The sequence below is a fragment of the Drosophila erecta genome, unplaced genomic scaffold (assembly GCF_003286155.1).
Source record: "Drosophila erecta strain 14021-0224.00,06,07 unplaced genomic scaffold, DereRS2 tig00000021-arrow-pilon, whole genome shotgun sequence".
Classification (NCBI taxonomy): Eukaryota; Metazoa; Arthropoda; class Insecta; order Diptera; family Drosophilidae; genus Drosophila; species Drosophila erecta.
In genome coordinates, this window is record NW_020825198.1 from 117843 (window position 1) to 143563 (window position 25721).

Below are 25721 nucleotides of genomic sequence, written 5' to 3' on the forward strand. Positions count from 1 at the left end.
AATATTGGATTTGAATGCAACGATGAATTTCTCCGCACTGCAATCCGAATGTCGTTTTGATTGAATTGCGCTGTTTAAAAACTTTCGTTCATATGAATTAACCGCATAAAATATATCAAGTACTGTTTGTTATTTCTAAAATATGATAAGATATTTGTAGAGGACCTGATGGAAAAGAAATAATGTTGTTTGAAATAAAGGAACGAAAAAGCGAAAGAGAGAAGAAAAAGCAAGCTGTTAAGTTTGGAATTCTTTTTGGGCGCCAACTATGAATCGGATAAGCCAAAAACAACAAAAAAGGTGATTTTCGGTTTTGAGAAGGGTCACATAGTTTCCGATAACAATAAAAACTCCCATTTCAAATGGTCACACTTAGTGGGGCGCCAAGAGAAAATATCGATATCGATTCCGAGAGTTCTGATAAAAATTACAAATAAATAAATTACAAAAAGCGAACGATAGAAAATCATGGAAGAAAATGAGCCCAGGGGTGGCGCTATGTGGACATTTAAGCTGGTGGCACCGTACGTGATCGTCGGCTACCTGTGCGGACTCGCGGTGACGCTTGCATGGAACTGGTGGCAGCTGGGACACTTGCTTCTGGGTCTTAACCTCACCTTTGCGATTCCGGTGGCGCTTGCTCTGGCGCCTCTTTACAGCCGGCCCGTGAGGTAAGAACTATATGAAAAAGCGGGAAAAGATTTGTGGCTAACATTACCCCCTACTTGCTGGCCCAGGTGCATTTTGACGCTGGCCGTTCCCTCGCTGTGCAGCTCCCGGGGCAGGGCGTTCCTCATCAGCCTCGCTTTTGTTGTTGCCGCCTTCGGGCCTACGGCCAACATTCTAGCCAATTTGAAGGTGATGCTCCGCAGCCTCGCTTGCGGACAGGAGCTATTGCGTCAGGCGCTTGGTCAGATGTTGGACGTAATACTGGAGCCAGTGAATGCCATCCAGCTGGCGGTGGATCTGTTGCTGCAGGAAGTGCGTCGAGTGCTGAAGCTGGCCATGGTAGTGCTGTTACGCATTCAGGATCACCTGATTGAAATTAGTGAGTATTTTGCATCAAGAAATGCTGCAGTTAACTCGGCTGTTTAATTTTTATAGTTGAAACCCTGAAGAACTGCGCCGCTTGGCTGAAATCTATCGTAGACCTGTGCAACACAGAAATGGGCACTCCCTGGGCACGTTGTAAAATGACTGCTCATCAAGCTATGATCAGGTGTCAGTCAAAAATGGGCATATTCAAAGCCCTCTGTCATGCTACAAAGCTATTTCTGGCCCTCTGCTACCCCGCCAAGATCATCGATGTGTTTTGCAGCGGTTACTGGGATTTCAGCTGGGGTCTCCTTGATAAAATCTTGAAACGTAAGAGTGTATACTACCGGTCGGTACTTTGCTTATTTCGTTGCACGATTCCGTAGGCTACCGCGAATTTGTGCGGCACATCGAGGAAATGTTTGACGCCAACATCACCTTTGAGCATGAATTTTTCTTCGATACAAACTCCTCGAAGAGCCTGGCGGACGTGGGGGAGGAAATTATACAGGATATTAACAAGCGACTGTCGTCGTTTATCTTCTTGAGCAGCTTCGTGGACATTCTCTGCTGGGTCATGGTGGTTACTGTGTTTTTTAAGTACGCAAGAGTTTCACCATCTTACTAATTTAGTGTGGGTGATGCCTAAATTGTTCCCATCAGAGCCACCATCTTCTACCTGCGATACATGCATAGCCGGCAGTTTCAGAATGTGTTCTTGACAAAGATACTAAGTGATATAGACCGGCGGCACGAAAAGCACGGCTACGATCCACTACTACCCCTTCAACATCTTGAAAGGGCAAGGTATATGAAGGTAAGATTTCCCTACGTTTCCTTTACCTTATATAACAAATATTTCATTGCAGCTTACTAGTCTGCGCTTGACTTTGTTTGAGTTTGTGTCCATTGTTGAAAACGCCTGTTTCATGGCCACAACCAGTCTGCAGCTGTTTGCGATCTGCTTCCTGGATTATGGGCTGTTCTGGCTGCTGACCACTATGTCCTTTCATGGCCACCAAGAGACTGGGTTGGAGGTGCCCGCTTACGTCGATCTTGAGATTAAGGGTGGGGGTTTTGTGGCCGACATAATGCGAGGAATAGCTAATGCCTTTCGACCATTGACGCAAAAAAGCGTTCTAGACGTGAATCCCTGCCTTCCGCTGCCCCTGAAACCAGATTATTCAGAGTATCTAATTATATTACTACTCTGTCTGCTCGCTTGGTTGATCCTTTTGGCGGAACCCTATATTTTGCGCACTCGCCATCTCATTATGGCCTACTTCTATCCGAAACGGGCCAAGGAAAGAGGCATGTTTCTGTACAACTTAATTTTCGAAGATAGAAGTAAGAAAGTACACAGCTTTTAAAGTTTTTCTAATGTATTCTCTCCAGCAAGCATTTTTAAGTTTGTTCGCCGCAGAAAGCGTAATGAGTTTAACCACACACGGAATGTTAAGCACACCAGAAACTTTACTTGGCTGAACAATCGATTCTCCTGTTTAATCTGTCGGTGCTCCTGCTGCTCCGCATGTCAGAGCACTGAGAAGTGCACCATATGTGGCCGATCTCTGACTCCGTGAGTAGCTCCAATTGTTAAACGCACTCCGGACTTCAATTGGACGTCCCCTTCTTAGTTCGAATCGTAACCCCTGCGACACTCCTGGATGCAAAGGGGTTTATTGCGGTAAATGCTTTGAAAGGTCTCACAATAAGTGCTGTCTGTGCAATCGACCCGTGGATTATGGTGATTTTTCCGACGTTACTGAAGTGGAGTGAGTAAGAAGCATGTTAAAATCGACTTTTCTAATTGCTTTTGCTTGTGCAGCGACTCTTCGGACTACTCCGAAAAAGAATCTTTTAGCGAAAGACGGTACAGAAAGGCCTGTGGAGGACAACGCTAACAACGATACCCGGATAGCCCAGGAATATTACCTTCAATTAAATACCTGAAACCCGGCTAATTCAAATATATGGTTTTAGGTGAGTTTTACAATGAATATAAGTTTGTGGGGATCTAGCAGTTCTAGCTATATTCACTAGCAGTTACATCATCATCGCCGACATTGCTGGTTTGAGCCGAGCATTTGTCTTCATGTTAGTGCTGTCTGCTGGACGAAACGATTTTTTTTTAATTTGTAAAATTCCTGCCCTTCGCCGACTTTGGGAGTCTTAAACCAGGGACTGCATTGTTTAGCGAGCTTGTGGGCTGCAATTAAATATTAATTAAATACTACAACGACGGCGGGTCTCAAATTGTTTCCCAGCTATTAAGAAAATTGGCTGGCTCAAGGATCGTACCATTGATGATGACATTCATCAATGCTGTAGTGTTTTCTTCTTCGATTTTGTTTTTTTCCTCCTTTGGATCGGAGCTTGTTTGCTTGATCTCGTTCTCCAGGAATGTACGGTGTAATTTTTGGAGCGCGGATGTTAGTGTTTATTTTCGACCCTCGATTTTTGATTCTTGTTAGATCACGGTGTCGTTTATAGGCCGAGTCTGTAACGTGCTGTTGACCATCTCTGGTCTTTTCTTTGATGTCGACTTTCTCTTTATGACTGTTTAATAAATTCTCCCCTTTCCCCCACCTGCGGATTCCATGTGCCACGCTAATGCGAGCACAAGTGTTATTTATTATATAACACCCGTCGACCTCCGCCGATCGCTAGACCCTCTCTATTGACCCCTATCCACTTGACCACCATCGTTGACAGTTAACCACACACACTCGAAGAACAATGGAGCTCATCTCGCCTAAGCTGAGTTACTTTTCGAACTGATTTTTGTGCTCGTAAAGTAAGCCCCGGTCCGATCGAATGATATCAGGTTACCCTGTCATATAGGGGGTAGTTTTGTTTGACATTCGATCGGTCGCCGATCGTTGTGTCTCTTGGATTTCTGAAGTTTACACATTTCATCAGTCTCTTCCAGAGTCGCTTTCGGGCCGACGAACCTTTTATTTGAGAAAACAGTTTCCTATCTAAAAAACAGCTTTTTTGTTTGGGTAGCCAAAGAAGCCAATGCTTTTGAGCTCCATAAGGAGCTCGTGGTCGTTGCCAATTGCCTTAAAGATGGCCTTCTCCAACTCGTCGTATTGAAAGTGGGGCGAAAAGGGCATGTCGTTCAGCGCGTTGAAGAGCGTGTTTCCGCGCTCGTTGCCAATAACCAAAGTGCGACCACAATGGGAAAACCTAGGAATTGGCGAAGGAAATTCTTATTCACTTTGCTATTCATTCTTGAAGGTAATAAATGCTTACCGGGCCACAGTGTTGAAAGAAGAGTCCATCTTGTGTTTGGACATGGGTCTAAGCAAATTACGGCGAAAGTCCCAGATGTTGGCTGTTTCCCGGTTGACCGTCACAATGATCGTAGAGTGGGTGGGGCTCCATTTGGCCCAGTGCACTGGGGTCATCTCGTCCAGCAGTTCAAGGAGAGGTCGCGTTATGCCATCAATCCAAATGCGCACGAACCTGTAGAATAGATACTGTCTTTAGCGACCCTTCATAGGGGCAACTTCTTACCAATCGTTGCCGCAAGTGAGGAAGAGTTTGGGAGACCAAGGCGAGAACTCCATTACGGTGACACCCCCATCGTGACAGCGCAGGACCTCCAAGTACTGGTGCTGATAGTTGATTGAGCACTTGTGGATGCAGCCCTCATCGGTCAGCACATAGTAAATGTCCTTTTGCAGCGGATGTGTGGTGATGCTCAGGCCCTGCGGGTGGCGGTTAGACTCGCAAGGAATACGCGACGATGGGTGGACGAAAATGCCCTCAGGATGCCCCTCGATTCGTTCCAGAATCATTTGTGTAAAACCTAGCAGGAAGGGACTTTTCATAATCCGGAATCGGGTGACGGAGCCATCCTGGGAGAGGCTCAGAAACGGATCGATGTCCGCTTCTTGATTGTCGTCCGAAACTTGTTTGATCCAGCGGATGGCAACCACCGGTGAGGAGCCTGGCGAGGTGCTGCGCTGGGAGACCGCAACGGGTGTGTCCTGCAGACTGCTCACATCCCGCACCTCGACACTGCCGTCGTAAAGACCAATGGCGAGCAAGGATGGCAAGAATGGCGAGAAGCTAATTGCCGTTACCGGCACATCGTAGTAGTATGCGCGCTCCGGCTCACCTGGATTCTTAATGCTCCAAAGAAAAACGCTGCCGGAGGTCGGTACGTGCTGTGAGGAAAAGGAGTACAGTCCGTAGGCTACAGCCAGGATGTCACCATTGCTGCGGCAGATATCTATGTCACTGACGGCCTTGCGCTCGGCTTTGCTAGGCTCCGGTATCAGTCGGAAAAGCAAGTTCATCGAGTAGACGTACTCGGCCTCCGCGTTCCAGCGTTCCACCTCGTCAAAGTTACGGAAGCGTCGTAACCCCGCCTCGTTTGTGTTGCTCGAGAGCGTGCGGCCCATGTACATAATGGCGTTGCGGAACTCGGGGCTCCGGAACAGGCGCTCTATTTGGGCGCTGGCCTTGTCTTTCTCGGCAACGGCATCGTCGTCCTCAAAGGTATCAGCATCCTCCGTCTGAGCGAGGGCCGAGGTCAGGTCCTTTACCGAACTCATAGTGGCTGTTGCGAACTCCTTGGTGATATTGTTTAGCGTGTCGTACATCTCGAAGTTGGAAACGTACGAGCTGACGGTGGCCTTGGTTATGAGGATGGTGTTGACCGCCCTAGTGGTGAAAAGCAGGGTATCCGTCTGGGCGTCATTGTCGGAGCGCCGGCGAATTTTGCCTTTGCCTACTGTCAGATACTCGTAGTTTCGGTTGTCGCGCTCCGCATCATCGCCCTCGGGCGATCCCTTGGCCACCGTCGTTTGCGTCTGGCTGTGAATTTCGAAGAAGTCAGACTTGCGTAGGGTGATCTTTAAAAAGGACTTGGTATACGGCTTTGGCTCGTACGCCTCTTCGAGAGCCTCAACGGTGCTGTACGGTTCCCAGTTAATTGTTTCGTAAAGAATCTAGAGGAGTATAAGGATTCCTGCAGGGATAATACAATACAATAATAATACACTTTTATAAATTTACCCCGTTCATCAGATCGTCAATAGACTGCTTGTTGCCGCCTATTCCGGCCCGAACACTGGACCGCGTCCGGGATCTGGTCGTAGACTTGGCTAGCATTGTAGTGAAGTTCGTCATTTGGTGCATGACATTTAGGTTGTACTTCATGAACTGCTCCACGTAGGTGTCATCTTGGATCGGCTTGGGCGTCATATCAACCTCCTCGCCATCGACATTATCCATAACCTAAAGGCAGGTTGATATTAGTAGTGGTAAAACTTTTTTTCAAATCTTTTGGATTCACCTTTATCTGCGATCGATACTGCAGATGGGCAAGTGTTTCCACATTGTAATAGTGCGTAGTGTCTTTTTTCTTAGCTTTATTCTCGTCAGCTTGTGCCTGAGTGACCACCACAGACTTCTTTTTGAGTTCGTTGTCTATGTTACTGGACTACACGGGAAGGGGTATTGGATGTAAGAAGTGCAATTTAGAACTTCCAGCAGTCACTTACTTTAAAGATACTCCCATATTCTTGGCTAGTGACTGTATTCCTTACTGACGCGGACATGACTTGTATTTTGTTATGTATTCCTCTTGCTCTTGTTTAAATTTTTAAAGTATATTTTGTGATTTGATTATTTTGGGGGGAAAGTTTTCTTTTAATACATTTGTTACAACTTTTTTTCAACAAACATTAGTTTCATGGTGTGCTTAATTTTCTTTAAAGATTCAAAATTTTACTACCGATTGATATGCAAATCTGTTTAGAAAGGTAATATTCTGTAATATTTAAAGTTTGGAAGCTACTAATATGGACATAAATAAAAGTACGGAAACATATTTATGGTAGTTGACATTATAGTCTATTTCCGTTAACAAAAAGGGTCTGTGCTCCTTATCAGGAGCACTCTTGTCCTCTCCGTTCCCGTGTGCGTTCTCCGTCGAGCTTTCCATGCGCCTGCTCGTTAGATAATGCCGAGATAAAGTAGCCAACCAAGCCACCCCCAGTCGGCGAAGGACGACCGGCTGCCTTTTGAAGTTGCATGTGCGAGTTAGTTAGATTTGGAGTCGCCAGCCATGCAAACCTGGTTCACACTCGCGTCCGTATTCGTAATTTTGTTTGGGATGTGTTCCGATATTTAGAGATTCGATTTCGATTCGATGTTGGTCTGCATGTTTTTTAGTTCGCTCCCGATATAAGATAAATTGCGGCAGCAACAGATTTTGAAACGCAACTAACGTAACAAGAGCCATTAATGGAGTGTCAAAGTGAAAACCGAGTACCAGAAAACTCAATTAGTAATGTTGCAACAGACCATACTCCGCCCGAACACCAAACGTCTTCGGTTTTGGCCAAGCACCAGCAGCGGCAGCTGAAACAACCACAACAGCCGACGCAGTACGTCATAAATTCAGTGGCAATGCACGCCAAGGCGACCACGGCGAACTCCATCACGGGCGGCACACTGCACCGGGCAAAAAGTGCACAGGTACGTCCAGAGGGGTTATCTATGGGATGAATAGTATCCAAGGAAGTGGATCGAAGTAAAGAGATTGCGAGGTAGACCTAGTCGACAGGAATTGATATTGATTCTCAAATAATATTGTGTTTGCGCTTTTCTTGCTGACTGCCCACGAGGTGCGCCTAATCGGTTTAGAAACTCTATTCCACATATTTGTTCCTGGATAATCAAAATCATTGAAGATACAACTTAACAATATCTTACTATTTTATTACAATTTTGTTGAATCAAGTGATTCAAGTGATATTGCCAAACTGAGTTGATCTGGATACTATTCGACTCATTTCTCAGAAATATTTACAGTTCTGCAGGTAAAATCTGCTACAGCCAAATTCCTCGAACAGCCCTCTTCCAAACGCCAAAAGCCATTGCGTGGTTCGACGCGAGTGCAAAAACATTTTACTCAGCCGAGATACAGATACATACAGATTGTGGATACGCAGGGTGCGTAACGTAAACGAACGCTGTATTACTGTTTCTACCGGCTAACCGAACTGGACCGGCTAAGATATGTGGCTAAAAGGCTACAGGACCATCGAGTCTAAATGCAGCTTAATGGAGGCCGCATGCGTGCAGAGAGAATCGCGCGATGTGCCCATGTTATGTAAACACATTCGGCAGAAAGATTGGGTTGGGTGGACCTCTAGTCGTGACGAAGCAAAAGTCAGGGGTCTGGATGCGGCTGCTGGCTGCCTGATTCCCGTGGAGAGCAAGAGGCGTCAGGTGGTGGTGGCTTCTGTGCGAGTCACGTCATTCATCAGATGCTCCATGATGTGAAACAAATTTGCCTGGGGTGGCATTGGATGTTTTGGTGGGGTGGTATTGTGGTTGATCTGCCAACTTCAATGATGGTTCTTGTCCAGCTACCTATACAGAAATTTATCTTTTAAGTTTGTCAGTTCTCCACTTGTATGCTTTCGTATTTGCTTCTTTTTATACATTGATATACGATTTTTCAATGCCAATGTGAGAAGTGCTTTCGTCCTTGCCGGGTTACAAACTTGCCGGGGTGGGTTGTTCTCTGTTCCTTTTCCCGCCACCGAACCAAACACCCATGTTTGCTTACTGAGAGCCATTGTTTGTCAGCGCTTTTTGCTGAATTTTTCTGAGAGCCAAAATCGTGCTTCAAAAGCGCAAGAACATTGTCCTTCTTGGCTCTGGTTTTCATCTCGTTTGTTTTGCTCTGCAACATCTGGAAGGGTTAATCAACCTTTGCCGTCCTTCTGAGCTGCAAAAGATATGTTGTCCTTGACAAAACAAGGGATGATTCTTTATGAGCTGAACTCCAGGGTGCTCGATATTTGCACTGAAGCTTGTAAGTTGCTGGGATGCACGGGACCCAGAATAATGCATAGAATGCATAGGCCCAGAAAAAGTTCTTATTCATGTTATTGATCTTGATATATCCCTTTTTAATGTTTTGATATCTTTGATTTGTCCCTATTTTAAATCTTTATTGCGGTGTAAATTTAAATTGTTGGTTGCACTTTTATTGTTATAAAGTGCACTTTGGAGAATTGTGCTCCGTGGATTTTGTAAGCGACGCTCTAGTGATTTATGAATTTATTCAATGGCAATTGGCAAGTCGAGCCAAAGTGCTTTTAGCTGGTGAAGCAGACCGGTCATTGAGCCTCGGAACCACTACATCCGTGGCTAGGAATTGAAATGCTCAGAGGAAAATTTTTGTAGTGTGCAGTAGTTCACAGTTAGTTCACTGGTGGCCGTCGAAGGCGCCAACATTTTTTGCTGTCGCATTTAAATTATGAGCTCTGACTGCGACTCTGACATTGGCTATGAACATTATGCATAAATCGTTAAGTCAGCCTAGGCAGCGGCGGTTAAAAACAGCACAAAAAGACCAAATGAAAGGCCAGTATCCCATACTGACAGTACCAATACTGAATAAACAACATATGAAGAAAGTGGAAAGCCGGGAAAAACGTGCGCAGAAAGGTGGAGAATTTAAGTGTACGTGTTGAAAATTCCTCAATTTGTTGTCTGAGAATGAGTAGAATTATTTGTGTGTTTACCAGCGGTTTCTTTATTCTCGTTCTTTTACTTGTCCGAACATATTCTCCGGTAACGTGACGGCAGTTGGATTATCTTTCTTATGCACCCGAAAATAACATTGCACACCATTCGAGAGACTTTCAGTAACTTCGTCTACATGCGAACAGCGCTTAACATTTTATTACATAATTGCTTAACTTTAATAGGCCATTGATGGGAAGTCCAAGACAAATCGTGAAAACACTGGCGGCTTCAGAGATATTTTAACCCAGCTGCCATAAATATTTTTCCAGTTCCCAGCACCCAGTGGCCATGCTAATCAGCGCTGTCAACCTCTACGAGACACACAGAGAATATACTTCTGCAACATTTGGGATGCACATGGCAAATATACATATCTGATTCTTGGTATCTCGAAAAAATATATCCACGCACTCTAGTCGCCCGGTTTCCCACTCCTCTGAACTGAAATTAATTTATGCAGTTGGGGACAGATTTTCCTTAGCAGACTAAAGCGTTGCGGCATTTAATAAATTGCTCTTAAATTATGGAAAAGCGGAGCAGCCGAGATTTATTGAGGAGTATCTGGAGGTGGAAAAATTGTGTATTTTTGGATAGGCCGTTGTAAATGCGTATTGAGTAAATTCCTATAAGTCTAATGTGTATATCTCACACCGAAAGCATCATCATATTCAGATTATCATCGATCTATGAATACTTTCTGATGAGAGCATTTCACATCCGAAATTCTGCCTTTATTGCTGACCCATTAATCCAAATATGTCAGATGGCGTCGTTTATATTCGCATTGCAGATCAATTGGGCTATTCGGTCGGAATCTTTTGGGTATCGGGGTCGCCCACGTTTTGGCCCCGTCTTTCAATTTGATGTCTCTTCAGGTTTGGTAACTGAATTGATTTAGTCCACGCTTTGACCTTATAAACCAGAGGAGTGAGATGGTGGACAAAGAGAACACACCAAATATGTCGAATTCATAAGTTTTCCAAAAATTCCCAACCTATGTTTTGATTTAAGCAACGCTGGGAAGATGGACCGAGGAAAAATTCAAAGATTTATTTGACTAATTTGGGTCTCGACAAATTGGAATTGAGAGCTATAAACCGCACAATTCAGTGCATAAATCGGGCGCTAAGATTTTCCGAGTGTTTTGGGGAATTGGGAAATATACATTTTTATGGAGCAATTATAAATTGAAGTGAATAGTAATTTGAGGATAACATGGTCTTTGATAGATTGGATGGAGCTATATGAGCTTGTAAATTATTTTCGATTTTATGGATGTTTAGATAAAAAACCAAAAATGTCACTTTAAAAACCAGCATGCGTTTGCGCAAAACATTTCAAACATTTTTCAGTCATAAAAGTCTCAACCACAATTTAATAACAAAATAAGTTTAAAATAATTATTTTAAGAGTAACAACTGACATATTAACGGTGCATTTTTTTGGAATGCCTCAGAAAGAGAAATGCAAATTCCCATATTTGATTCTCTCCTCGTTCGTCTGCTCATCTATTTGCACAGGTGAATTTCTGCAAATGTTCAAAAAGTTATTCTCTGACAACATTTATGGATATATTGCTTGAAAAATGGCAACAGCAAGTTTAATTGTTGTTGTCAGGCAACAAAATGGGAGTACAAGAATCCAGTGTTGATTTAACCCAAAGCGAATCTTATCTTATCTAATCTTATCGCTTTCGGACGTATTATCATACGAGTACTTTGCTGGATTTCCCCTCCTGGCTCTCTAGATATTTGCAAATAAAATGTCAACATGTCGAGCACACCCGATAAGATAAAGCCTTCAAGGTATTCCTTTTGCGGCCTTTGTTTTTAGCTGTTTTTCCGTGGAATAATTCGCAATAAATTGTGCAATGTGCTATATTTAGATTGTCGGATTGTTTATTAAGAACCAAGTAGCACCGAAATCAGAAATGAATTTCCCCAAAATATGCACGGGGAAATTCATCACAGCTGGAGCTCGCTAATGGATAATGTTGGCAATAGCATAGGATGGTCTGTTGATTGATTTATTTACACTCTGATGATGCTGCCCCTTTATCGGCCTTGCAAGACAAGAAATCTGTTTCTGTGACTGACACCTAGGCCATTAGCTTATGAAACCAGACAAACCAGGCAACAAGCATGGGCCCCAGTGTGTCTCAGTAATCCGACTTTCACCCGACTGATAAAGCCGAACAGAGTGGGACCTTCATGCCGACATACCTCGTTCCAGAACTTCCGCCCTCTACTTTGACGTCAATGCCTTGATATTGTACTTCCAATTTGATTCTCAAATTAAATGGACTGCCTTTTGAAATTCGCTTCGTATACGATATGTATGGGGTAAAAGCAGTGCGATCATTACCAATGCTAGATATTGTAATTGGCCGTTGATCGTCCGAATCAATGAATCAACAGGTCAGAACATTAGTTTTTAGTCAATTATTGTGTTTTAATTTTTATTTAGGTAGGTGTAGCATCAAACCATGGAGTTTATGGTAATTTCTTAAAAGCTTGATAAATAAAACCATAATAATTATTGCTTATCTCGCCTTTCTTCTTAGCTGTAAAAGTTTTACCTAGTTAACTTTGTTGAATCGCAGGCAAAACATTATTTCCGCTTACTACTTTAATTACCAACGCATTCCTTTTGGTCGAACGACAAAGGGGAAATTTTCCTCTTCTCTTCTTTAACAAGATCTCGCAGTCATGAAAATGAGACAGAGTGTGTAGAATGGAAACCTGAGAGAAAAGTCTATGTATATCTTCCTTCGGTCTGTTATTCTAGCGCCTGTGCAGGCAAAGAATCTGTCTGCCTAAGCTTTCTGAGAAACACTTCACTGGGTGCCGGGTAACCCGAAATGAATCCGCAGTGAACACTCTTACATGCAAGCCATAAAATCAGTGTTTCTCTTGTTTATTTCGCAAAGTGAATCGGAATTGGGTTAGCATTAAGTGCCACCTCAGCGGAAAGTACAAACGGAGGAAGTCAGCATAAGGTTGCAATGTGTGTGCGCTTCGTCCACTTGGCCCCTGGCCATCAATGAGTGTTTATGGGTCCTCCTCGCAGTGCCCTCATCCCGAAGAGGATGACAGACGGCACGGATTTTATTACATGGCGTGGTAGGTTCTTGCGGTAATGGTGTTGGGCCTTTTCGGGACCAACTACTCCGCAGGAGGTCTCATTCCGTACTTCGAGATCCTCGTTTAAGAACCAAATGATACGGCTACTGTTATGCGGACTCAGGATAAAGGCGACTTCATTATATCACCACAGCTTTAAGGGAGAGTCGTCGCTGAGAATTCGCCTCCCATCGAAAGTTGATTTTCGTGTTTTGCCGCTCACCCACCAATCCGAATTCTTGAGAAAGTGTTGCAAGCACTGCTGTAAACATGGCTTTCTGAGCTAAGCACTTCAAGTGACAACCACAGATACATGTACCCAGCCACTTCTCCTCTTCACTTCCTTGCTTCTGTCTTACATTATTTTTAGTGCGTATTGGCAATCAAAGCTGATTTGTATCTCACGGATGCCACTGCCATATGTGGAGCAATTATCGCAGTGCTCTTTGTGCCGATGCTGGAGTGTTCTCTTGGAGGAGCGACCTTATTGTAAGTTAGCTATACCGGATAAGGGAATCCTATTCGTTTTCGGCAAACGATGGTTATTGGGTATCCGATAGTCGAGAGACTTGAATTAATCGGTTTGTCTTGCTGAAGGTTACTATTGCTGCCACAATCAGTTTTTGAACCTGATTCTTTTTGCTTTGGCAATATCAAGGGTCTAGTTAGGTGGTGGAGGCCATAATTCATGCTGACCATATACGACATGAGCTCCCTTTGTTTTCAGCTTTGTATCTCAATTTTTAATGTAATGAACGGCTGCAAGATCTTGTTCTGCCTCCCAATGTGGGTGTATGTGGGACCCGTCTGCTCATGAAGAATGCAAAGACTGGTAAAACTCTGGCCTAGGAAACACTGATCCCTGACAGCTTCCCTGGTTGCTTTGCACAGGCAAAACAAACACATTGTTTGTTATTATCGCTGGGTGACGCAGATTGTGTCAAGAATCCGGACTCCGACTCGGCTTCTTCCTCCAGATTGCAGATTAAGATGTCCCAAATCGCGGCAAATGTCAATCGCGCCGCCAGCTGCCAGCGATTTACTTAGGCCGTACATTAGGCCCGCCTTCCTGTCCATTTCCAGCTCCTCCGTGGATTATTTGTACTGCATATCTTATTTTGGGCCTACTCCGTAAAATTGCCATTTATCTAATGGAAGATCTACAACTTGCGTTTAAAATGGAAATGAAGCGCTTATGAGGTTCCCTCCATTTTCAAGCTCTGTCAAGATCAAGTCCATAGCAGAGGAAATCTGTTTACTAAACTAGCTCACCCTATTGGCAGGGTTTAATTACCACGAAGTTATTCTGTGGTTTTGTGGGGTCAAAGAACCCTGCCAGGCGAAAGTGAATAGGATCGCTAGTGACCACGCAAATATAGTTTCTTTACTCCACTTGTTCGCAGCTCTTAATTACTGCCCAGTTGGACAGCCTTTCTCCGTCGGCTCGAACATGTCCGCAAACTCTGACCCTTCTGCTGTCACAACCCAACCCAACCCAACCAAAAACCAACGGAGACTGTGCGCAGTCCACGTCTTAATTGCAACCACTGCTAATACCATCCGACATTGCGGCCGAGAAGATCACTTGCCCAACGGTGCCTATTGTTTTACGAGGAGCGGCTGTGCCCCCGATAATTGATGAATTTATGACATGAAGGGCCACAAGTTGCTCAATCAGTTTTACCGATCACCCATTTTATGGCGTTCCTCCAGCTGCAGGTGGTTCCTGTTCAAATTGGATGTCGCAGGGGATGGCGTCGGCCCAGGGGTGCGTTCAAGTGGGAATCGGTTCCAAAGCACAATTTCTCAATCTTGGCTCAATCTCATATTTTTCCACTGCCGACACTTGATTTCTCATTTTTGCTCCGATTTCTGACTTTGCTACTTTGATTCCAATCCATTCGAAGCTTCAATGAAACACGCAGCTTCACCATTGTTTTCTGAAAGTGGCACGTTCTGACCATTTATATCGCACGCCTGGCCAGCAGCGAATTCGAGATTACCGCTCAGCATAGTGGCTAGTTTGAAAGGTTGGATGCTTGGAATGGAGATGTCGATCAAGAAATATTGCACTATGCACTATGACGACCTACCCCAATTTGGTCTTTGACGTGGGTTTAGTTTTCTCTAAAGATAAAAATGTATTTGTTTTGAATAACTGCAATGTCATAATTTATGCAGTTATCGATGATGAGCCCATATTGAAGTCAATTCAATGTAATATCTCCTGGTTTCGACTTGCCTGGACTGAAAAAGTCCATTGTGCCAGTATCCTGGATACAATAAACTGAAAATAATAGAAATGCGAATAAGCCCAACGGGAAGTTTTGATCTAAACAAATGTGCAATACAATACTAGGTCATTTTTTTCTGTAGTTCAGTATTATTTGCCTGAGTCTTCATTCACATTCTTAACCGTTGATTGGACAATACGTCGAAACGGAAATATATAAATATTACATTTTCCGCCCACTTTACGCAAGAACGACGTGCACATAAATATGAGTCCGTGTGTAGTTTTAGTGTGATTAAACATTTATATTGCTTACAAATGGTAACATGAATGAATGGGCGCCTTTGTATATTTACAAGGGCTATCCAAAATAGATACATGAATGGCAAAAGGTGGGTGCTAAATAAAAATGGAGAAGCCTAAAAGTGAGCGACTGTGGCCTTTAAATTAAATTTAGAGATGTATAGCCATAATACGAATCCACAATACATTTTTTAACATTTTGACCTAAAAATCTGGTCTAGATTTGTACAGTTTTGTACAAATGTAAAAATATATTTAAGTGCTCAGGATACTGCTATCCACGAAACCGTGGACCGCTAACGAGCCAATTAGTGGGCTTACATCTGGATGTGTCCTTTTTGGTCATTTTGTTTGGCTTGCATATTTTTCTAACCCTAAGCATACAAATGTCCGAAATTGCCGACTAATTCTCTGGAATGCGGGTGGGTTCCAAATTCATCTTATTTCACATTGAATTGTTTTTGTATTCAGAAACCGGTTGTTGAAAAAATGAATGCCGAGCGTGACAGCAAGAAAGATTCACTGAGGACGGTACGCCGTTTTCCAAACCTCATACGCAGGGATAATGTACAAAGGGCCTAAAAGGAAATTCCGTTTACATTTGTATGACAAACGTTTTGGAAATTAAATTGGATAAGCCCACGCTCAGTTTCTTTTTTTTAACTTTTTACGACTCCGCAGTTTAGATAAGAACACAAATTGATGGAAAGTTACTATTAATTTGCCACTCCCCTCTAGAGTTGAAAGTCGCACCAAATTGAGCAAATTAAATTAAATCAGTCCTCCGACAAGGAAAGTGACAGTAAAACTCAACGAGTGTCGGGGTCTTTGTTATTCCCGGCGGAATGGGGGTTTGGGGGTTTTGGTTCTCCAATTTTCGTGTTTCATTGGGCTGTCTTTACTCTGACTTTGCTCTTGACGTGACTGAAGTGGGCGTGGCACTCGGCATGCAAATCATGTCAAATGTCGCATTCAGCTCAGCTCAGTTCAGTTCAGTTCAGTTCAGTTTCGCTCGCAACTGCAGCTGCACAAACATCGGGGGCTTCTCGGCCCGGTTGTCTGTTCGCGTTTGCATCTGGAGTGGGTAACAACTTCCTTTTTGTGTGGAACGGGTGTCTGACCTTCAGCACTGACTTATTAAGGAGGTGTACGTTCTGTTCCTGCCCTTTTCGGGGCCCAGAACTCCTCACGCCTCCGAGGTGTACACAAATGTGTTTGGACAGCTGCCGCATCGTGGTTTGAGCTTCGAGGGAGGGCGGCTACTGTATTCAACTGTCTCTTTCGAGGGTAACTTGAGCTCCGCGTTCTCATCTTCTGGCTAATTGAGCTTTCGGGGGTAAACATCCCGCTATATCGAGAACGTCTACACTTGATTCGTGCTAGCGAGGAATGCATCAAATATAATCGAACCAGGTTGAATTGGTTGTCTCGCGTAACGATTGTTTGTCATAGCCCAATAACACAGGGAAAAACATATGATAAGGGCACTCAACATGAGCACGACATTATTGCTACTCTGGAGAATGGCTCGTTTTTTTAATGTACTTTCGAGATATCGGAATAATTTTAATGCCCAACCCCGAAACTAAAAATTTCTTTACCATGGACATGGCAAAAAAAACTTATTCGGTTTCGTTGCCAACATCTACATCTACGATATAGGTAGCAATGTAAGCAGTTAACAGCGCGGCTAACATTACGACATTCGAAATGTTTCTGTAAGTAACAGCCGCAACGTTCCGTTCGGTGTTAATTCAGTCCACAGAGTTGCTTGCTGCGGTGCAGACCTCGTTCGGGATTTGAGCGCATGGAAACATAAGGTACGAAATCCGATTCGTGACAACCTAACTAAAAACAGAAACGAGAGATATACGGGAAGCCGCGATTTGCTACATTTGTGGTTTGGCAGCGTCTTTTGTTTTCGGATTCGGTTTTTCGGCTGCCCGCGGCTAAACTTGAAATTAAGCTGACTCAGCAAAGCCAGATACAAGATACATATGCAGATGCGAGCTCAGTGCTGAGCTGCAGATAGACAACAGTGAAATGAGATAAGAGTGGCCAGATACACGTCGAAAAACTTTATTTATATTGTCCTGGATTAAATATATCTAAAGACATCTCGATTGTGGCCGTCAACATGTCGTGCTAAGCTGCGACTGCTCCAGCTCAACCCACATCGCAAATCAGACCTACGAACCAAAGATGCTGGACAAGACGATCAGCTCATCCGTCTCGGTGTCCACCTCCTGCTGCAGTTCAAATGCCACCAATGCGGACCTGGACTACGATGTACCCGTATCCCGCCGCATCCTCATCAAATCGGTTAGTAGACTCTCGCGATAAACCCTATCATAAACCGCCGCACATTAAGCCATCCTGCATATCATGAAGCTATCTTCGTGTCTCATCTGGTGTTGTGACAGTTCGACTTGCAAGGAAACCGGAGCGGCTTTCTCAACATGTATCTTAGGCAGCTCTCAGGCGAAAAAGTTTCTACGATTTCAGCCTTTTGCGTTCGTTATCACCTCTCAGCAAAACCGTTTGATGTGCCAGTTAGTGAAGCAGGTGAGATATCGCAATGTTGTGATAGCTCAGTCAATGCCTGCTTGTGCTGCAAACTTCTAATCTGTGGTGGAAAACAACATGAGCTCACCGCAATAAGCAATCTAGGAGTGATTCCCTCCAAATTTTTTCGGTTCTTAGTTTACGAAGCTTCTGATTAGATTTAAATCAAGGGTGATTAGGATTGAGCTTTGCAACTTAAACAAAAATTTAATGTTTCGCTCGAAATGGACTATAAGTCCATTTGAGTTAATTTAGGCTTACTGAAAACATTTCAATTCAGTAAAGGGTGAATGGCAAGTTATTTCAAATGGTTTCTTGCTTTAAGCTGAAAAGAATCAATTAAGAGCCGCGACAAATAGATATATTCTGCTGTATACTTTCATCAGAGGTCCGAGAGTCTTTCAATCAACATCAGTTAAAGCCTGGCGAAATGAAAACCGTTGACGCCACACGCGGACATTAATTCTCATCAATTTCCCTGCGATCCAGACCGGAGCCAGAAGTGGCACTCAAAATTCTATTTCGAAGCAGAACATATTCTGTCTAGACGTGAACGGTGGGGAGCCCACTTAATCAGCGTACGAAGAGCAATAGATCCGAGATGTCCCTTAGGGAATCTGTACTGCGGTTATCCTCGAAGATAGCCCTTGAGCTAGACCTCCCCTGACACAATCTTAATTAATAATATGACCCGTGTTAGGAGGACTAGACTTGTATTTTCGGTTTTTTTTATCAGGTTTTCTTTAAATTTCCCATACAATTTATAGTTTTCGGCTGTTGTGTGACGCTCAATTAAGACTGATTAGATTTGGAAGTGGAATTGTTTCGGCGATAAACGCCATGGACTTGCTCTTATCGTTATGCGTCTCCTTCGGTTTAGTTTTTTCTGCTGCCCGATAAGAACCTACCACCCAGGCACCACCGTTCACCACTATTAATAACTGATTTCATTTGCCACGCACTCAGCTCCGATGGGATCCTGCCCTTCAAGTAGTCTCCCCTTAATTGCCGGCCCTCAGGATGCGAAGGAGTTGGAAGGGTCTGGAGGAACTAGTATTAATTTCCATCAGTCAGCGGTATGCTAAAAATCCCTTCACCCCGTTGTTGTGTTTCAATCCAAGGGATGATATCGGAACACGCTCAGGATCGATTTGGAGTAATGCATTGAATTAATCACAAGCTCCATGAAATTGCTTTAAGTAGTCTTCGCCTATTAGTCCTAGCGTCCAGCCACTCACCCATCTCTACTGCAAAGTCTTTCACAGACATCTGACGCAAAACCAAAGAACGCAGAAAAACGCATCTGCGGATGTTTCTTGCTGTTTGCATTTTGAAATCTAAGCTGAGAGGCTCGTGGGACCCTATGCCTCCTGCAGAGCCCCCGAGCCAGTCTAGCCGAGCGTCAATTACTTGTCGCATTTGTGCGCATTTGGAGCACATTTATTTTAATATCACCTGTGCCTCTTTGCTGCGTTTCTGTGCCTGTGATGGATGCAGCCGGTCCAGTTGCCTCGCGGCACTCCATCAATTACGTGATAGTTTGTGTCAGCGACTGTTAGGCCAAGAACCAGTATCCTCCGACTTTGGGACCCCAGGATCTGGCTATTATAGTGCCAGTTATCATGTCCGAGACACGACTCTTGTAATTAGCCGTTGTTGTTTATTTAATTTTAAGCTTAATAACAATTACTGCAGCAGAATACTGAGTGTCACGGGGAGGGGAAAGGGTTGAGTGTTCTGCGTGTGCATTTGCATTTCCATTCACATCTATCCGCCAGGCATTTACACCGCAGTAGAGTATGACTTGCCCGTTCGTAAGCCAGCTTATTTATTTCAGCGCTCAGCTTGTGCAAACACTTTTGAATTCAAATTTGTCCAACAGGTTCCGATGGCGGCAGTTGTTGCTGTCTGGTATTGGCAGTTGAGAGTTGATGAATGTGGCAAGTTTAAGGCCGTAGAGGGGGACTGAAGTTGACTAATTGGAAATAGCTTAAAGAATTTTATAAGGAAAAGTAAAGGAAGGACGGTGTGGCAGAGGGATATACCATGTATAATTTTCTCACTCGACATAGTGCATTCTATGGCATATCATATCGCCTGTGAAAACACAGCCAGCGGAGAAGAAAACTTTCGCTTTTGTGTATATTGCTTTGTTTTGCGTTCGACATTCGAGTTGCGTTCACTTCAGTTTACACAGGCTTTTACTTATATATTATCTAACAGTCATGTGCTTCCAAGCGAGCACTGACCATCATTTCTTCCGAGCAAACATGTCGGTCATAGGATTGTAGGCCAAGAGCTTTATAAACTCAAAAATATAGATACTGAGCAAGCACTTGGAAAATAGTTGGCAGGTCCCTCTGCCCCTTTCTTGCGAGAGGGACCGGTAAACCAGGGACGAATCCAGGAGCTGGGACTTGGGTGGACCCTTTATTTACTTGCAAGGGTAACAAAAAATCACTGCACCTTGTAAATGCCTGTGACGAGCACAAGTTGGATGACACTTATAAATTACAAATTTGAAAGTCACGTTGTGGGGCCACAAGAGGAGAAGGCTAAATAATTACCCCTGGCCGGAGTCCTTCATAAGACGCAGAACCTGTGCCAGTGACATTGAGCTTGTGATGAGCATTTAAGGAGTAAACCACCTTAGCAGCGACTGATGGCTCGTACTATAGCGCCTTGGCCCCCACAACAAAGGTACAATTTCGTCCACATGCGTTCCGTAAGTGGGCGAGACCCACAAGCATTACAATAGCGAAACCATCACCGACTTATTACTTTAATTACTTTAATTACTTTTCTGTTGCCATTTTTCGAAATGTCAATCGTCGTCTCTTTTTCGGTCGTTAGACTGCGTGCGCCTAAAACTGATCCAGACCGTAATCCATCAAAAGTTGGCTTAAGAACGATTAAAGGCCCAAGTGCCTATGATACACTTTCATTCTCAAAGCCGACACTCAAAGTTTAAGGCGCCAACAAAAATTTCTCGAGGGGATACCCCTCTTAAAACTGGTTAGAAGAAATGAAGAATTTAACAAGAGCCGCCAGAGACCGAACTGAATTCATCGGGTATGAGTCACGTCCGGGGTATTCCACCGACCTAATATGAATGTCAGTCCATGTGGGAAGTTCGTAAAATACACCTTGTGTATTAACTGAGTCGCGGCCGGAAGTTAATTATTATATAAAAAACTAAGTAATGCCATTTTTTGCCCCTTAAAAAGTGTTTTAAAAATTTATTGGCCTGATACGTTATTTTTATTTTTTTTAATATTTTTCGGACAATTTAAATTGGCGTACATGGCCCGACCATTCCTTTATTATTGCGATTTTCACTAAAGCTTCATGATTATTTCTTATAATTTAATATTTGTTTTATATTTACTTTATCAGTTGATTGATATTTTTGTTGATTAGCTTTTAAAAATTTTATGACTGAGTTCTGGTCGCATGTTTTTCGATTGCTTTTTATATATACATAGCTTATATTTTCAATGTGTATGAGTACATTGAAAAGAATCATTATATACAAATTCTGAGCTGTTAAAATATACATATGTACCAAACAACAATAACAATTGTTACTGACTTGCTTGAAAATAGGCTTTTAAGTTTGTTCGGCTGATTCATTTGCCGCAATTGGGTTCTTTATTTTTCCCTGGGAAAGAATTTTGCGTATTCCACTTGAAATTGTTGCGAGGGCTGACAATACTTTGTGTAGATTCCGTAATATTTGTTCTTTAATTTTCAAAGGGATCAATTGCCCTGTCTCTGACATTCTCCAGCTCACTGAGTCCAGTCTAGTCAATCTGCTCAACCAGAGTGACGTGTGGCGGGTGGGCTACATTGATTCGTCCCTCGTGCACTTGTCAATGCAACTCTCCGTCAATGGCACACCGATTTCGATCTCCATCCGGAACGTGTTTCCCTGCCCATGTTGGCCGGCTCTGAGTTGTTATTGTCACACCTCACTTTATTTTTTCTCCTTGCTTTGCTTTAATTTTGAAATTTTTTGTTGGCACACAAAAATTTTAATTTACTTTTTAATTTTTTTTTGCACACAACGAGCTGACGAAATGTGTCGAAAAGGCCGCCGCGAGAGCAGTAAATATTTTGTTTATTTTTGCAAACGGAAACCAGTTCAACACCGACATATGGCGTTTTATTACAGACCAATAAAAATGTGTGTAGTCAATACTGGCTGAAACTCCCCGTTTCTCAGAAAACCTTTAGTCAGTCATAACCCTAGCAGAAGTCAAAAGTCCCTTCGTCAGCGTTCAACAATGACGCATTCGGGGCTAACAAATAGACAACTAGTCTATTTGAAATGCAAATTCAGGGGGTCCAAATACTGTACAGGTAGTAAAACGTGTTGTTTTTATACAATTTTCTTTGGCATTTTTCCAGAACTTCAGCTGTTCAGTTGTTCCAATAACTAAACTCCTAGCCCTGAAAAATTGTTCACCTTCAACATTTTCAGGATTGCACGAGCAACAAATTTCGTTAATTAAAATTGATAAAAGTATTATCTGTCACGCAAGCCAGTGATTGACTTAAGAATATTGGCACTTTATCAGCATTGGGGGGCTGGGTTATCAGTCGAATGCCGAAAACGAGCTCGCATTTCCATTCGAAATATTACCTAGCAATCATCATTAATGGTACTATAGAGTCATATTTCCCCTAATGTGGTCAATGGTCTCTTCAAACCGTAGAATGAAAATAAATTGTCATCTTGTCAGTAAGGCGGGCGAAATTTGCAGAATTTTTAAGTGGTCATTAAGGCGGCTTCTTTGCTCTTTAAGTCTTTGCTGAGTTACTTTTGAGCCAAAACGAAATGTGAAAAGGCTTTGCCAGAGAATTGCTGAGTCGGAGTAATTGAATGGTCAAAAGCATGGATCATGAAATACATACATAAATCACCGAACTGAAGTTTGTTAGGCCAACTTTGCTTACTGTCCAAAACCACGATAATGCTTTTGGCTGTAGTCTGTCATACAGACTGTCAAAAAATTAAAAGCAATAAAATATACAAAGCAACCTTCACTTCTGTAGCAGAAACGTGGATTTGATGCGTTTTATTAAAATCAAATGAACAAGTAAACGGTGTCTAGGCGTGCATCTATTTTAGTTCCTAGCCGAGGAATTTACTAAACAATTAAAGTCGTCTAGCAAATGGGCAAACAAGTGTTAAAAATGCCCCTAATTCTTGTAACCCATAAGCCACAAAAAATGAGTGGGCTTTATTTGCAAGCGGAACTTGAATCTTTCAATTCTGGACTTCAAATATTTACCTTTTCAATTAGCGCTGTGTCAAATGCCGAGTAAAATCACGATATGGCAGCGAAGAGAGCACAGACTGCTATGCCGTTTTCGTTTAGTGATCTACGGATCCATAAATGTGGAGCTGTCAGGCCCAGCCCAGAAAGCATTGGACCTGGTTTTGAATTGTTTGGCCAACACATCGCGTTCCAGTGTCACTCCGGCGGTGCGCTCATTTTCCTTTTGACATTTGAACGCATCTATAGCGCTTTCGAAATAGAAAAGTAGAATATCCGCCTGGTAAAACGGGTTTCAAAACTACCTAACTACATGAACAGAAGTTGTGCCCGTACACACGGACAAACATACATACGTACCTGAGCAGCGGGTTGAAAGTTCAGCTGCTATTGAACGCTCGATATTGTAATTGCTAGCTCCCTCGCCCTCATTCACTTCTTCTACACAGGGAACAATTGGGATTCGCTTTGGCTGTTTTCTAATTTGTATGGCGGGTTGCAGAAACTTCCAGCTAGAGTCTAATCGAAGATCTGACAAAACGTATGATTATTTTCTTCTGTGTATGGTTAGAGTAATGTTATGGATAAAAAGGTGAACTTGAAGTGGGAGGCAGCAGCGTGACTCTTTTGTTTTGGTTAGTTTTTTACAGAGTTCATACGTTCGTTTTGGATTTTCGTACTTTGCGGTGGCGAAATTAAAAGTAACTCGCCAAGCCCGCAGCAAACACAGATACAAACACTTACACAGATTCAAGTACACATTCATTGAGCGAAAAGTTTATCCGAAGGCAACACAGTCGTGTTCAGCAATTTAGGACAAACGGCCAATTGAAAGAAGGTATATCTTGTGAACTGTCAAGAGATTCTGGTATCTTTATCATCGTTACGCGACCTTGATTCTTTCCCAGCCACGGCTGTTAAATCGCAACCCCAACTCTGAACAAAGGCGAACGAACCAAAAGTTGACCTGAAATTCCAACTAAACCAATCAACCGAGCATGAGCTAAAACAAAAACCAAATCGCATTGTTTCTGCCTTTCCTTTTTCGGTTTCTTTGTACTTTGGGGTTTTTTTTTTAAATGTGGTAGCATCAAAACATTTGCAAATTTGCTGGCATAAGAAACACGAAAATCATGCTAAAAACGGAGATCAGGAGAGAAGGTTCTTATTAATGATGGAAGCCAGCGTCAAAGTTTGGTTTGGCAGAAAGGGTCAGTGGCTGGTGAGACGATTTTGCATCTTTGAAATTCCGTTGAAATGGTTGAGCTTACATATCAACATAGCAACCGCATTATTTGGATAGCACGCAGAACAAAATCCTACGAAATTTCGCCCCCATGAATACCCTTTTTATATATTTAATATTCCACTTATCTATTTGCAGAAACTTTACGCTAAGGCCATTTACGATAATTATGCGGACACGTCGGACGAGCTGCCCTTCAAGAAAGGCGACATCCTCACCGTCCTTGAGCAGGACACGGAGGGCTTCCAGGGGTGGTGGCTCTGCTCCCTGCGCAACCGACAGGTGAGTTGGGTCCTCTGGTCTCGCGTCTTTGCACAAGTTTTCCATTTCATTATAAGTGACTGGAAGGAACTGCATTTTTTTGAGCTTAATTTTCGAAATTGTTTGCTTGGGTCTACTGGGTGGTCATCAGAACGAGGTTTGACTTGAGTTCTGGTTAAAGAGATAGAAGCTTTTTGTTTCGATTTCAGTCCTTAATCAGTTACTCAGTTTTGGGGGTTCGATGGAACTGTACCTTAAAATTTCATTTGCTTCGGATTCCGAGATATCAAACTAACTCTTTAACGCTAATAGGACAAATCGAACCTAAGCGATCACACAGTCTACATAACGCTATATAAATCTCAAATCTCATGGCTCCAGCAAGCCATGAACTATGCCCCTAGAGGAGGTATTCAGCCGCGTATTTAGATGCTCACATACCTGCTGGAAAGCTATAAAAGACCAAGAGCACAAAGAGAAAACTACTTTTCAAAGTTGTGCAAAATTGTTACATTTCTGCACGTCGATCGGCAGCAATTTTTAATTAACAACTGAATTGGCGCCGCTTAAGCAAAAAAGATCTCGTTTTTGAGGGGGCCGACGGCCGGCGATGGTGTCAAAACATATATCAAAGTGGAAATCAGAAGTGCTGGGTGAGATATGGAAACATGAACGCGATAGCGGTACGCTATACATATGTCGGGCAATTGTCGCTAATTAAAAAGTAGCCGAGCCTTTTAATGGAAACAATTAACCCAAAAACGGCCAATTGAGTGCCGACAAGAGCAACAACGTGTGGCATAAATATTAATAGCAACATAAATAACGGTGTCAGAAAGCGAAATCAGCTTTTGGCACACACTTTTAGCTGAAACAGATGTTGACAAGATTTTTAGGGATGTCGTAATATTAAAAAAATATCGTATCGATGATAATTTTTTTTATCAAAAAAATTAAATAATGAAATGAAATGAAATTAAAATAACATAAAAAAATATCGATATATTTGATATTTTCAATATTTTTTTTTTCAAATAAAATTTGTTTTTTCCCCACAATAAAAATATAAAAGTTTCTTATTAACTTCATATTTCTTCTTTAACTGGATA

The 25721-nt window shown here is 42.9% G+C and overlaps 3 protein-coding genes across 5 annotated transcripts in view; 2 read left to right on the forward strand and 1 right to left on the reverse strand.

The window, feature by feature from the left end:
• The first annotated feature begins 358 nt into the window (after window positions 1–358).
• LOC6545638 (DC-STAMP domain-containing protein 2) lies at window positions 359–24531 on the forward strand. Its single transcript, XM_001970934.3, has 10 exons — window positions 359–671; window positions 738–1048; window positions 1105–1365; window positions 1422–1635; window positions 1699–1852; window positions 1905–2382; window positions 2431–2614; window positions 2673–2810; window positions 2864–3018; window positions 24490–24531. The coding sequence occupies exons 1-9, from the start codon at window positions 469–471 to the stop codon at window positions 2937–2939; spliced, it is 2019 nt and encodes a 672-aa protein (XP_001970970.1). The 5' UTR covers window positions 359–468; the 3' UTR covers window positions 2940–3018; window positions 24490–24531.
• Window positions 3962–8666, reverse strand: LOC6545635 (WD repeat-containing protein 78). 2 transcript variants are annotated; one of them, XM_026976578.1, is made up of 7 exons: window positions 8434–8666; window positions 6555–6803; window positions 6347–6493; window positions 6067–6288; window positions 4558–5999; window positions 4294–4506; window positions 3962–4227 (listed from the first exon to the last, which is right to left on the reverse strand). In XM_026976578.1, exons 2-7 carry the CDS (start codon window positions 6609–6611, stop codon window positions 4017–4019), a joined length of 2292 nt encoding a protein of 763 aa, XP_026832379.1. In that variant the 5' UTR covers window positions 6612–6803; window positions 8434–8666; the 3' UTR covers window positions 3962–4016. The 2 variants fall into 2 exon arrangements, with proteins under 2 accessions (XP_026832379.1, XP_001970971.1); XM_001970935.3 differs by lacking the exon at window positions 8434–8666 and having other exon boundaries at window positions 6555–6963.
• The window catches only part of LOC6545637 (breast cancer anti-estrogen resistance protein 1), a 30594-nt gene continuing 11940 nt past the window's right edge, over window positions 7068–25721 (forward strand). Inside the window, exons 1-2 of one of the 2 annotated variants that reach the window (XM_015158108.2) lie at window positions 7068–7533; window positions 24490–24633. In XM_015158108.2, coding sequence (XP_015013594.1) covers window positions 7300–7533; window positions 24490–24633 — 378 coding nt within the window. In that variant the 5' untranslated portion in view covers window positions 7068–7299. Of the gene's footprint in view, window positions 7534–16649; window positions 17581–24489; window positions 24634–25721 lie in introns of those variants that run through there. The other variant, XM_001970937.3, reaches the window with a different exon arrangement.

Excerpts from the sequence above, each read along its gene's own strand:
- LOC6545635 (XM_026976578.1), bottom strand. The coding sequence starts at position 6,611 with ATGTCCGCGTCAGTAAGGAATACAGTCACTAGCCAAGAATATGGGAGT. Across the intron at positions 6,000-6,066 it reads TTGACGATCTGATGAACGGG|ATTCTTTACGAAACAATTAA; the intron begins GTAAATTTATAA and ends ATACTCCTCTAG. Across the intron at positions 4,228-4,293 it reads TCTTTCAACACTGTGGCCCG|GTTTTCCCATTGTGGTCGCA; the intron begins GTAAGCATTTAT and ends GCCAATTCCTAG.
- LOC6545638 (XM_001970934.3), top strand. The coding sequence starts at position 469 with ATGGAAGAAAATGAGCCCAGGGGTGGCGCTATGTGGACATTTAAGCTG. Across the intron at positions 2,615-2,672 it reads TGTGGCCGATCTCTGACTCC|TTCGAATCGTAACCCCTGCG; the intron begins GTGAGTAGCTCC and ends TCCCCTTCTTAG. Across the intron at positions 2,811-2,863 it reads TCCGACGTTACTGAAGTGGA|CGACTCTTCGGACTACTCCG; the intron begins GTGAGTAAGAAG and ends TTGCTTGTGCAG.